We start from the raw sequence: 14,169 nt of genomic DNA on the forward strand, positions 1-14,169 counted from the left end.
TCAATCAATCAATCAATGTTTATTTATATAGCCCCAAATCACAAATGTCTCAAAGGACTGCACAAATCATTACGACTACAACATCCTCGGAAGAACCCACAAAAGGGCAAGGAAAACTCACACCCAGTGGGCAGGGAGAATTCACATCCAGTGGGACGCCAGTGACAATGCTGACTATGAGAAACCTTGGAGAGGACCTCAGATGTGGGCAACCCCCCCCCCCTCTAGGGGACCGAAAGCAATGGATGTCGAGCGGGTCTAACATGATACTGTGAAAGCTCAATCCATAGTGGCTCCAACACAGCCGCGAGAGTTCAGTTCAAAGCGGATCCAAGACAGCAGCGAGAGTCCCGTCCACAGGAAACCATCTCAAGCGGAGGCGGATCAGCAACGTAGAGATGTCCCCAACCGATACACAGGCGAGCGGTCCATCCTGGGTCCCGACGAGCGGTCCATCCTGGGTCTCGACTCTGGACAGCCAGTACTTCATCCATGGTCATCGGAGAAAGAAAAGAAGCGGCAGATCAACTGGTCTAAAAAAGAGGTCTATTTAAAGGCTAGAGTATACAGATGAGTTTTAAGGTGAGACTTAAATGCTTCTACTGAGGTAGCATCTGGAACTGTTACCGGGAGGGCATATGTACGTCTTATAATAGAGGCAACACATGTCTATATTAGCTATAACAGCCTACTATCAAAATGACTATAAGTTGCAGGCTGATCTTTGTTGACAGAAATGTTGAAATATAATATTCACCTGGGGATAGGTTGATTGGCAACACTAAATGGTCCCTAGTGTGTGAATGTGAGTGTGAATGTTGTCTGTCTATCTGTGTTGGCCCTGTGATGAGGTGGCGACTTGTCCAGGGTGTACCCCGCCTTCCGCCCGATTGTAGCTGAGATAGGCGCCAGCACCCCCCGCGACCCCGAAAGGGAATAAGCGGTAGAACATGGATGGATGGATGGATGGACTTTGGTAAATTAGTTAAGCAGAGGCTTATTGGAGAGTGAGGTAACTCCTGGAAATGAATGGTCAAAGGTATAGATATGCAGTGTTACCCCCAGAAAATTTGTGACTCTCCAGGGGTCGGGGACCTGGGACGGGGTTGGGTGGGTGTAAGGATCGGTGTAACTCGGCCTGTCGCTATCACAACTGAACTCACAACCTACCGACCTCAGGGCGGACACTCTGACCACGAGGCCACTGAGTAGATCGTAGTATGTGGATGGAGCATCCATCCATCCATCCATCATCTTCCGCTTATCCGAGGTCGGGTCGCGGGGGCAGCAGCCTAAGCAGGGAAGCCCAGACTTCCCTATCTCCAGCCACTTCGTCTAGCTCTTCCCGGGGGATCCCGAGGCGTTCCCAGGCCAGCCGGGAGACATAGTCTTTCCAACGTGTCCTGGGTCTTCCCCGTGGCCTCCTACCAGCTGGACGTGCCCTAAACACCTCCCTAGGGAGGCGTTCGGGTGGCATCCTGACCAGATGCCCGAACCACCTCATCTGGCTCCTCTCCATGTGGAGGAGCAGCGGCTTTACTTTGAGTTCCTCCCGGATGGCAGAGCTTCTCACCCTATCTCTAAGGGAGAGACCCGCCACACGGCGGAGGAAACTCATTTCGGCCGCTTGTACCCGTGATCTTATCCTTTCGGTCATGACCCAAAGCTCATGACCATAGGTGAGGATGGGAACGTAGATCGACCGGTAAATTGAGAGCTTTGCCTTCCGGCTCAGCTCCTTCTTCACCACAACGGATCGATACAACGTCCGCATTACTGAAGACGCCGCACCGATCCGCCTGTCGATCTCACGATCCACTCTTCCCCCACTCGTGAACAAGACTCCTAGGTACTTGAACTCCTCCACTTGGGGCAGGGTCTCCTCCCCAACCCGGAGATGGCACTCCACCCTTTTCCGGGCGAGAACCATGGACTCGGACTTGGAGGTGCTGATTCTCATTCCGGTCGCTTCACACTCGGCTGCGAACCGATCCAGTGAGAGCTGAAGATCCCGGCCAGATGAAGCCATCAGGACTACATCATCTGCAAAAAGCAGAGACCTAATCCCGTGGCCACCAAACTGGAACCCCTCAACGCCTTGACTGCGCCTAGAAATTCTGTCCATAAAAGTTATGAACAGAATCGGTGACAAAGGACAGCCTTGGCGGAGTCCAACCCTCACTGGAAATGTGTTCGACTTACTGCCGACAATGCGGACCAAGCTCTGACACTGATCATACAGGATGGAGCATGCTGGTAAAAATTGGTATCATTGGTATATTTCCGATCCAGATGATCTGTTGCCGCTTGCAACTTTTTAATTGATCTTACATTTGATTTTTCCATTTAAGCGCTTATGTGGTTTGAAGCCAAGAAAACCCCCTGAGCAGTCCGTCCGACCACGCTCGTGTCGCCCAATAATGGCGTTTGACGTTCAATAACGACGCTCCTTGTGTTTCCTGTGACGCTAAGTCGAGCTGACCAGCCGGTTCAGCCCGTGCCTGGCTCTTGTCGGGTTATTGAGAACGCCCCGGGTCATATGACTCTAGATGAGCAGTTAGTCAGAATTAGGCCAGAGCTGAGCCCAAGGGGTAGCGCCACACTGACCACTCCAAATGGTGTCTTCACTCTGCGCCATCTGGGTTTCTTGTAAGGAAGACTTTTTTGGGGGGGGAAATTCAGTTTATGGACGCGTGGACAATCTCAACCGCAGGGGGGTTACATGGGCGGAACAATCTATTACTCATCGGGTTTTGATGCGTGAGTATGTAATTGAAAATTGAGGACAACTCTATTGTAGGGCACAGATGCAAATTAACATCTTCCCCCCAAAATCTTATTGCGAGGAATTTGCCTTCCAACCCGATCAAAGCGTATATTTTTAACCATCGCCGCAAACAGCCGGAGCGGTTTTAATTTCTTTGGACGTTGGCAAGCTTTTTACATCGTTCTAAAGAGCAGAACAGTCTTTAAGACATGCAGGGATAATTAGTTGGATCATTGTCTTGGAGCAGCTGATACTAGATATGTCCGATAATATCGATATTATCGGCCGACAAAAATGAAAAATTTAATTAGACAAAAAGGGATAACTAAGGGCGATGGGGCAGAAATGCACACCATGAAATCTGGACAAAAAGGTTCCTCAGCAGTCGGCAGGAGAAAGGGCCAGGGCACACTGAGCAGGGCAAGAGTCCAACAAAAGTTATCCTTCTACTTCAGGGGGACTAGGAGATAAACACACAGTAAGTTAGGGAATCCAGGACAAAGGAGCGAAAACATACAAGGTCTGGTGACGCAGGTGCATGCACGACAGGAGTAATGGAGACAATAACTGGCGAGGCCAAGCTGACAGTGACGAGCCTAAATACTGGTGTGCTAATTGCGAGCAAATGTGCCTCAAGGTCCGCCCTAAAAGCCCAGGTGCAGACAAAGGAGAAGGCAGGAAAACACTAAAAACACAACAATCGGTGTCAAAATGATCGGTATCGGTTTTAAAAAGTAACTGTTTTAATGACATTCAGACTTTATTTAAATCAATAACGGAGCAGCATCTCCTCATCCGGGGCTCACTAGTGCAACAACAACGCCGGACATGTGTCCCGTGGAAAAAACTCCATCATAGCTAAACTTCCTTGGGTGAATAATGTTAATTCATATACCGGTATGTTTTAGCGCTTCCATGGCGAGTTTACCGACAGATATAAGTAAGAACTTTACACTACTTTATATTAGAAATGGCAACAGGGGAGGATGAATGTCCCATAACAAGAAGATAGAGAAACAGAAGAAGCTTGTTCACTACGGTGTCGACATGGACTACAATAGCGGACCTGCGCAATTTATCAGGACTTATGCAGATCCCAAATACAGATCAGCAGATACCAGCAGAAAAGCAGTACAAATACAGATCAGCAGTTACCTAAATCGATTTAGGTATCGATTTAGGATCGATACCTAAATTTGTGGTATCATCCAAAACTAATGTAAAGTATCCTAACAACAGCAACCGGGTTCCGACTCTGGACAGCCAGCACTTCATCCAAGGCCATTGGATCTGTGCCCCCCTCCACAGGGGAGAGGGGGGCAGAGGAGAAAAGAAAAGAAACGGCAGATCAACTGGCCTAAAAGGGGGTCTATTTAAAGGCTAGAGTATACAAATGAGTTTTAAGATGGGACTCTAATGCTTCTACTGAGGTAGCATCTTGAACTGTTACCGGGAGGGCATTCCACACTACTGGAGCCCGGATAGAAAATGCTCTATAGCCCGCAGACTTCTTTTGGGCTCTGGGAATCACTAATAAGCCGAAGTTCTTTGAACGCAGATTTCTTGCCGGGACATATGGTACAATACAATCGGCAAGATAGGATGGACCGTGTAGTATTTTATACGTAAGTAGTAAAACCTTAAAGGGGAACATTATCACAATTTCAAAAGGGTTAAAAACAATAAAAATCAGTTCCCAGTGACTTGTTGTATTTTTTGAAGTTGTTTTAAAAATTTTACCGGTCTCGGAATATCCCTAAATAAAGCTTTAAAGTGCCTTATTTTCGCTCTTTGGCCATTTCCCTGTGACGTCACACAGTGCTGCCAATGTAAACAAACAATGGGAATACCACAGCAAGATTAGCTCGGATTAAAAGTCGGATTTCAGCGATTTAAGCGATTCAACAGATTACGCATGTATTGAAACAGATGGTTGGAGTATGAAAGTATTGAAGAAGAAACTGAAGCTATTGAGCGAATAGCTATTGAGCGAATTCATAGTCATAGCATGGCCAAATAGCTGCGTTAGCATCGCCAGTAAAATGTGCGGACCAAACGATCAGGACTTTCACATCTTTTGACACTGGAGCAACTTAAATCCGTCGATTGGTAAGTGTTTGTTTCGCATTAAAAGTGGGAACGTAATATAGTTGCAAATGCATCTGCAGGTTATCCATACATCTCTGTACCATCTCTGCTTTTGCACGGCCGGTAAATAGCATGTTAGCATCGATTAGCTGGCAGTCAACATCAATAAAACTCACCTTTGTGATTTCGTTGACTATCGTTGCAAATGCATCTGCAGGTTATCCATACATCTCTGTGCCATGTCTGTCTTAGCATCGCCGGTCAAATGTGGAGACACTCTGGCACATTCAATGGAGGTCTGGCGGCAGACACTTTGGCATCTTCGGGCCAGTGGTGCAACTTGAATCCCTCCCTGTTAGTGTTGTTACACCCTCCGACAACACACCATCGAGGCATGATGTCTCCAAGGTTCCAAAAAATAGTCAAAAAAACGGAAAATACCAGAGCTGTGACCCGGTGTTTGTAATGTGTTGAAAATGAAAATGGCGGGTGTGTTACCTCGGCGACGTCACATTCTGACGTCATCGCCTCCAGCGCGATAAACAGAAAGGCGTTTAATTCGCCAAAATTCACCCATTTAGAGTTCGGGAATCGGTTAAAAAAATATTTGGTCTTTTTTCTGCACCACCAAGGTATATATTGACGCTTACATAGGTTTGGTGATAATGTTCCCCTTTAAAGTCACATCTTAAGTCCACAGGAAGCCAGTACATGTATGTATATATGTATATAAAGGTATATACAATATAGACCTAACATGATGAAACTTTCTTGTTCTTGTCAAAAGTCTAGCAGCAGCATTTTGTACCAACTGTAATCTTTTAATGCTAGACATAGGGAGACCCCAAAATAATTCGTTACAGTAATCGAGACGAGGCGTAACAAACGCATGAATAATGATCTCAGCGTCGCTAGTGGACAAAATGGAACACATTTTAGCGATATCACGGAGATGAAAGAAGGCCGTTTACATCATCTTAAAGAGCAGAACGGTCCTCAGGATATCCCCGATTAGACGTTGGATCATTCTTTCTGAGCGATACGTCCTCTCTGGCCTACCTCGGGAGATCATTACGCAGTAAATTCAATCATGGATGTCTCACTGCGAGCCTCCCACAGGGCTGCGTACATATAGTCACTACTTCGGTGTTTCACCGCAACAAATGAGATTGCCTACTTTTTAATGCCTGCCGGTCTATGCGTTTCCCAAAGGTTGCGTCTATCCAAGCCAGCCATGATGCATATTTATTCCTGCGAGCGGGAGGACTCCCTCGATCCTAAGGAGCGAATGATTATAGGCGCACTTCCGAGTGATGGATGGGGCGGTTAGTGCCAGTGATTGCTTTTTTTGCGCCCCCGTTCTAATGGTGCATCATTTCATGGTAAACATGAAGATGGATATTATGACAGGCCGGGCACGTCGTGGCTTACATACCAACATCTGCCACTTGGAAACGTAAAAGAAAAAGGTGGGGTTAGCTGCTGTCAGTGGGGGGAGTATTCCGGACATTTTTGCAGTGTGGAGCATCTGTCATATCAAGAGCTTTCTCTGTTGGCTATTTGTGGTTTGAAAGATGGATAGGATAGGATAGATCTTTATTGTCATTGCACAAGTACAACGAAATTTCCTTTTCGGTACAGTCCAGCTAAGAGCAGACATACGTTACAGGGAGGAACAAGACGAGACCGCCAATGGTTCAGTCACTTACGGCGCTCCTTAAAAAGGTGAGAAAAGGGTGACATTGGGAGAAGGCTAGACCCTCAGGAGGGGTCCAGACTGAGTCCAAGGAAAAAACCTCACATAGGATGGCACACATACATCTCGAAATATCTAGCAACAGAGGGAAGGGGAGTGCGGGGTCATGGTGGTAGGCTGCAGCTCTCATTCGCTGACCATCCATTCATCACCCCTATGGGATTTGCGTCGAAGGCGTTGGGTTGGGGTGGTGGGGTGCGTATGTGTGGCGTATATTTTTGTGGATGCGTGTGTGTGTGTGTGTGTGTGTAAGCCCGTAGTGTGTTTCTGTTCCGCGGCCTTGATGTATTGCAGTCGCTAGTCCAAAGTCAACAACAGGTGTGTGTCCATGAAAGACAAGAAGGGAGTTTGTTGTGTCTTCGCCACTCTGTCCTTCAGGAGAGTCTCAAAGTCAGGGAAACAATCCAAGTTAGTATGATTTTGTATGCGGGTGAAAATCAAATTTGCTTTTCACTCTAAATTGTCTATGACTGGTCCTCAAAACTGCGGGGTAGACAGTCCGATGTAATCCACAGTTCTTCCCGCAGCCTCCAATCAGTTGTGGCAGCTTTGGGGTACTTTGAAGACTGCCAGCAACTTCCAATTTGTCGACAAACCAAAGCTAGGCTTACTCCAATCAGCAGATGTCCTGTTGTCATAATTCCGAATAAGTGGATATCTTCACATCCTCGACAAAAAAGGGTCTCCAGGCACGCGGCACTCCTTCTTCTCCCAAGAGTCCGTCGTGTGTCCAGCAACAACCGCTTCGTCACGACAGCAGGTTCCCCCAAACCCAAAATCTTGTCAATTTTGTTGAGGCCAGTTAAATAGTTCCAATGTTTAGATTTGGAGAGCAGTGCAAAAAGAGGCAACAAGAAAGTTAAGACAAGACAAAGAAGCTAACAGGAGAGATGAAGGAGAGGAAAGGGGAGCATCCACCCTCGATGAGTGCCTTGTAAGATTGTTTTTAAGCACGGGAATTTTGCAACATGAAGCTCAGGCTGGATTTCTCTTCTTCTGCTAATATTTGTCTTAACTGTGTTATGTGTCATGTCCTACAAATAAACAATAAATAAACACAAATAGCCTTAACAAACCTTAGGGCAAAGACTTTTTTGGCCATGTGTTTTGTTCCTACTCCATCATACATGTTATCATCATCAGTTATCATTTTTCTAACTTTTTTTCCTTAATGGTTTCATGAAACATGGTCTAGAAATAAGCAATACATAAACACCACCCCTCAAACAGCCTCTTTAAACTTTGAGGGCAAAGGCTGACTTTTTTGGCCATATGTTTTGTTGCTCCTCTATAGTACATTATTTTTCCTAAGAGGGTTTTTTCCACGTTAAAATAAAAAATGTCCATGTCTAATTATTTCAAAGGTGTACGATACATTGGCAGTTATTAGAAAATGTCCTTAAAGCAAAAAAAGAAATGCAAGTCTTTCATTTTTCAGAGGGCACTAAAAATGTTTTATTCGGTTATCATTTTTTTTGGGTGGTTTTTCTTCAAATTACCCCATTTAAGCACAGGAATTTTTCAACATGAAGCTCAGGCTGGATTTCTCTTCTTCTGCTAATATTTGTCTTAACTGGGACGGCGTGACGCAGTGGGAGAGTGGCCGTGCGCAACCCGAGTGTCCCTGGTTCAAATCCCTCCTAGTACCAACCTCGTCACGTCCGTTGTGTCCTGAGCAAGACACTTCACCCTTGCTCCTGATGGGTGCTGGTTGGCGCCTTGCATGGCAGCTCCCTCCATCAGTGTGTGAATGTGTGTGTGAATGGGTAAATGTGGAAGTAGTGTCAAAGCGCTTTGAGTACCTTGAAGGTAGAAAAGCGCTATACAAGTACAACCCATTTATTTATTTATTTATAACTGTGTTATGTGTCATGTCCTAGAAAAAAGCAACAAATAAACACAAACACCCTCAACAAACCTTGGGGCAAAGACTTTTTTGGCCATATGTTTTGTTCCTACTCCATCATACATGTTATCATCAGTTATCATTTTTTTGTACTTTTTTTTCTTAACGGTTTCATGAAACATGGTGTAGAAATAAGCAATACCTAAACTCCACCCCTCAAACAGCCTCTTTACCTTGGGGGCAGAGGCCGACTTTTTTGGCCATGTGTTTTGTTCCTACTGCAGGATACATGTTATCATCATCAGTTATCATTTTTTTGTACTTTTTTTTCTTAACGGTTTCATGAAACATGTTCTATAAATAAGCAATAAATAAACACCACCCCTCAAACAGCCTCTTTAAACCTTGGGGGCAGAGGCCGACTTTTTTGGCCATGTGTTTTGTTGCTACTCCATCATACATGATTTTTCCTAAGAGGTTTTTTTTTTTTCCATGTTAAGATTAAAAATGTCTATGTCTAATTATTTCAACGGTGTACGATACATTGGCGGTTATTAAAACATTTCCCCAAAGCCAAACAAGAAATGCAAGTCCTTCAGTTTTCAAAGGGCACTACAAATGTTTTATTCAGTTATCATTGTTTTGGTGTTTTTTTTTTTTAAATTGTCCCATTTAAGCACAGGAATTTTTCAACATAAAACTCAGGCTGGATTTCTCTTCTTCTGCTAATGTTTGTCTTAACCGTGTTATGTATCATGTCCTAGAAATAAGCCAGAAATAAACACAAACAGCCTCAACAAACATACTTTTTGGCCATATGTTTTGTTCCTACTCCATCATACATGTTATCATCATCAGTTATCATTTTTTTGTACTTTTTTTTCTTATCTGTTTCATAAAACATGTTCTAGAAATAAGCAATAAATAAACACCACCCCTCAAACAGCTTCTTTAAACATTGGAGGAAAGGCTGACTTTTTTGGCCATATGTTTTGTTGCTCCTCCATCATACATGTTATCATCAGTTATAATTTTTTTGTACTTTTTTTTTCTTAACTGTTTCATGAAACTTGTCTTAGAAATAAGCAACAAATAAACACAAATAGCCTCAACAAACCTTGGGGCAAAGGCTGACTTTTTTGGCCATATGTTTTGTTGCTCCTCCATCATACATTATTTTTCCTAAGAGGGTTTTTTTTCCACGTTAAAATTAAAAATGTCCTTGTCTAATTATTTCAAAGGTGTACGATACATTGGCGGTTATTAAAATAATTGCCCAAAGTCAAACAAAAAGCACAAGTCCTTTATTTTTCAAATGTTTTATTCAGTTTTTCATGAAAAATGGTCTAGAAATAAGCAATAAATAAACACCACCCCTCAAACAGCCTCTTTAAACCTTGGGGGCAAAGGCTGACTTTCTTTGGCCATATGTTTTGTTCCTCCTCCATCATACATTATTTTTCCCAAGAGGGTATTTTTCCACGTTAGAATGAAAAATGTCCTTGTCTAATTATTTCAAAGGTGCACGATATATTGGCGGTTATTAAAACATTTCCCCAAAGCCAAAGAAGAAATACAAGTCCTTAATTTTTCAGAGGGCAACTACAAATGTTTTACTCAGTTATAATTTTTTTTTAAACTTTTTTTTCTTAACTGTTTCATGAAACATGTGCTAGAAAATAAGCAATAAATGGCCTTTTTAAACCTTGGGGTCAAAGGCTGACTTTTTGGGCCATGTGTTTTGTTGCTACTCCATCATAAATGATTTTTCCCAAGAGGGTTTTTTTTCCACAGTCACTTTAAAAATGTCCCTGTCTAATCATTTTAAAAATTGCCCCATTTAAGCACGGGAATTTTTCAAGGCTGAATGTCTCTTCTTCTGCTAATATTTTTGTGTAATGTGTCATGTCCTAGAACTAAGCAATCAATAAAACAAATGTCCTCAACAAACCTTGGGGGCAAAGGCTGACTTTTTTGGCCATATGTTTTGTTGCTCCTCCATCATACATTATTTTTCCTAACATGGGTATATGTGTGTGTGTGTGTGTGTGTGTGTATATATATATATATATATATATATATATATATATATATATATATATATATATATATATATATATATATATATAAACAATTTTTATTTCCATTTATTTTTTTATTTTTTCAATAATGTAATATTGTTTCCACCCACAGCCATCCTTAGAGAGTGTTTTTATGGTCTAGCAAAAAAGACGACCGTGATCATTTTTCTTAATGAGTAACGTGCGTCTCTCTTTTCTGTCTTCCAGCCCTATAGAGTCCTGTCAGAACTTCTACCAAGATTTCACGTTACAGATCGATATGGCCTTCAACGTCTTCTTCCTGCTCTACTTCGGTCTGCGGGTAAGCATGGTTGCGCCTTGAATCTCGTGTCGAAAGAAACAGATTGGAACTTACTTTTGTGAAAGACATGTTTTTACAAACGTTTGTAGAAATGTATTTCCAATTGACAAAAAATATATAAAGACAGAACAATAAGATCATATGGATAGTCATTTATATTTATTATTTTACCTATTTTTTGTCTAGTTTTGTATTTATTTGTATCATCCCCTGAGGTGCATATTATTTTTTTGTTCGGTTTGTACTTTATGAAGTTTTTGCACTTTTTTGTGTGTGTTTTTTGTTGTGTTTTGGATGTAATTGTTTGGCATTTGTTGCGTTTGATCAGGCGTTCCTGTGCTGGGAATTTAACCAGCTGGTCTCTCCCAAGTTCTTTAGATGACACATAAGCTGGTTTTAAATGAATCCTGAGACAGAGTTGCTTATCTTTATATTTTATTACCAAAGCTTTGGGAGACCAATGTAGATAAAACAACTTTTCAATCGCATTGCCCAAATTGATCTAGCATTCAAACGGGAAGAGACTACTTATTGAATCCGCAAACAGCCCCCACCCTACAGGTTCCTAGTTCAACTAAAGATAAGATATTTAGGGAGTATTCCAACTTCCTACATTCCAAAGCTTCAAGACTAACACACACAGTTTACTTGCGGACAAACAGAAAGAGAACAAATGGAAAAACACTAGCTGCTTCAAAAATGACCAGACAAAGAAATAACTCTAAAATATTAATATATGTAGATATCTATCTCCGTGGGTTTCTATGCTTGTGAATGTGGGCTATCCATTAACTACTTTTTTTGAAGGGGGGCATGAAATATAAGATTTTCTTCATCATGTTCCTTATCAAGTGTGTAAATATGTGTTTTGATGCTAAGTCTGTTTAGTCTTTATTTGGAGGGACAATGCACAGAATAATTAAGCTCAAAGACAGATATGTTCTGTACCAGATTATAGCTAAATAGCTCATTTCCGTATACAGTCCCTGGCGACCTAAATTAAAAGGGATACAAAAATCATGCAATAAAATTATGACAATAAAATCATATAATATCACGTAATCAAATTAAGAAAAGTCATAAAATGCCCTTTCATGGACACATACTTAATATACAATACAACCACATCTAATTTACATCATCACACAAAGACAATACATGCTCTTGTTCACATCTGTCATCATTTGTAAAAAAAAAACAACCATGATTTTAACAGACAAACCTCACAATTTACAACAAAAATGCTGTCATGGATAAATATAACACACATTAAGTTGATGTGTCAAACATAGTGTCCACCTTATTGACCGTGTGAGCAGCTTTGATTGCTCCAAAGCCACTTTTTAACTTCAACTGTGAATGAAGAGTAATCTGTTAAACTTTTCAAGTTTGTCGTGAGGTCGTTCCATTCCTTTATAGTTTTATATGAAAAGGATGATTGTGCGAGATATGTTTTCATATCTGGGAATGGCTACACTGCCCCCTGGTGGAGGCAGGTGTGTTTCTAGGTCAGGTGTCGGGAACCTTTTTGGCTGAGAGAGCCATTAAAGCCATCCATCCATCCATTTTCTACCGCTTATTCCCTTTCGGGGTTGCGGGGGGCGCTGGCGCCTATCTCAAATATTTTAAAATGTATTTCCGTGAGAGCCATAGAATAGTTTTTTAACACTGAATATAACTAAATGCCTGCATTTTTTTTTTAGTAAGACCAACGTTTTTAGACTATTGTAGGTCTCTTATTATTTTTAATTAACTTTGTTATTCTGAAGCTAACCAATAATAAATAAAATACTTCTTACCATGAATGCAACTTCTTGAACTTTTTATTATTATTATTTTATTTTATTTTATTTATTTATTTATTTTTTTTAATTTATTATTATTTTTTTTTTACAATTGTCTTTAACATGGCTGTGCAGCACTTTGGAAACGTTATTGTTGTTTAAATGTGCTATATAAATAAAGTGGATTGGATTGGATTGGATTGAACAGGTGTAGTAGAAAACTGATATTTTGACACTGTGATTACCAACGCAATTAGGTAGGTAGGTAGGTTTTGTTATTGTCCAAGAACAACAAATCTTTGTTAATTGACTGATGTATTTGATTAGAAAAACAAACATTGTTAGGTTCACAGAACAGCTATGGGGGAAAAAACTATAGAGCAAAGCATGTATACGTATGACAACATACAACTCCAGACTTGCAACATAGGGGAGGGAGTGGGGGCTACGGTGGCGGGCTGCAGCTCTTCAGGCGATTCGCGTCAAGGGCGTTGGATAAATCATTCATTACTTATCGTGTTAAGCAATGTCAGCTAAGATTTTTCTTGAGAGCCAGATGCAGTCATCAAAAGAGCCACATCTGGCTCGAGAGCCATAGGTTCCCTACCCCTGTTCTAGCTGTTACAGCAGCGTTTAATTGTCTATTCATCAAAAATGCACATCAATGAAGGAGTTACTTATTATGGTTTAATTACGCGCCCACATCCACCAGCCGATGGGGCGGTATGGCTCGGTTGGTAGAGTGGCCGTGCCAGCAACTTGAGGCTTCCAGGTTCGATCCCCTCTTCCGCCATCCGAGTCACTGCCATTGTGTCCTTGGGCAAGACCAGGGGTGCCCACACTTTTTCTGCAGGCGAGCTACTTTTCAATTGACCAACTCGAGGGGATCTACCTCATTTATATATATCATTTATATTTATTTATTTATGAAAGAGACATTTTTGTAAACAAGTTAAATGTGTTTAATGATAATACAAGCAGGGCTTCACGGTGGCAGAGGGGTTAGTGCGTCTGCCTCACAATACGAAGGTCCTGCAGTCCTGGGTTCAAATCCAGGCTCGGGATCTTTCTGTGTGGAGTTTGCATGTTCTCCCCGTGAATGCGTGGGTTCCCTCCGGGTACTCCGGCTTCCTCCCACTTCCAAAGACATGCACCTGGGGATAGGTTGATTGGCAACACTAAATTGGCCCTAGTGTGTGAATGTGAGTGTGAATGTTGTCTGTCTATCTGTGTTGGCCCTGCGATGAGGTGGCGACTTGTCCAGGGTGTACCCCGTCTTCCGCCCGATTGTAGCTGAGATAGGCGCCAGCGCCCCCCGTGACCCCGAAAGGGAATAAGCGGTAGAAAATGGATGGATGGATGGATAATACAAGCATGTGTAACACATATAGATGTCTTTCTTTCACGAAGACAAGAATATAAGTTGGTGTATTACCTGATTCTGATGACTTGCATTGATTGGAATCAGACAGTAATGATGATAACGCCCACATTTTCAAATGGAGGAGAAAAAAAGTTGTCCTTTCTGTACAATACCACATGAAAG

At 42.1% G+C, this 14,169-nt stretch overlaps 1 protein-coding gene across 1 annotated transcript in view; it reads left to right on the forward strand.

Moving 5' to 3' along the window:
* Positions 1 to 14,169, forward strand: part of LOC133559722 (calcium-activated potassium channel subunit alpha-1a-like) — a 572,272-nt gene that overhangs the window by 288,143 nt on the left and 269,960 nt on the right. The window contains exon 4 of the mRNA XM_061911767.1: positions 10,746 to 10,839. Within this exon, the coding sequence (XP_061767751.1) occupies positions 10,746 to 10,839 (94 nt within the window). The remainder of the gene's footprint in view (positions 1 to 10,745; positions 10,840 to 14,169) is intronic.

Source organism: Nerophis ophidion, linkage group LG09, assembly GCF_033978795.1.
Source record: "Nerophis ophidion isolate RoL-2023_Sa linkage group LG09, RoL_Noph_v1.0, whole genome shotgun sequence".
In the NCBI taxonomy this organism is placed as follows: Eukaryota; Metazoa; Chordata; class Actinopteri; order Syngnathiformes; family Syngnathidae; genus Nerophis; species Nerophis ophidion.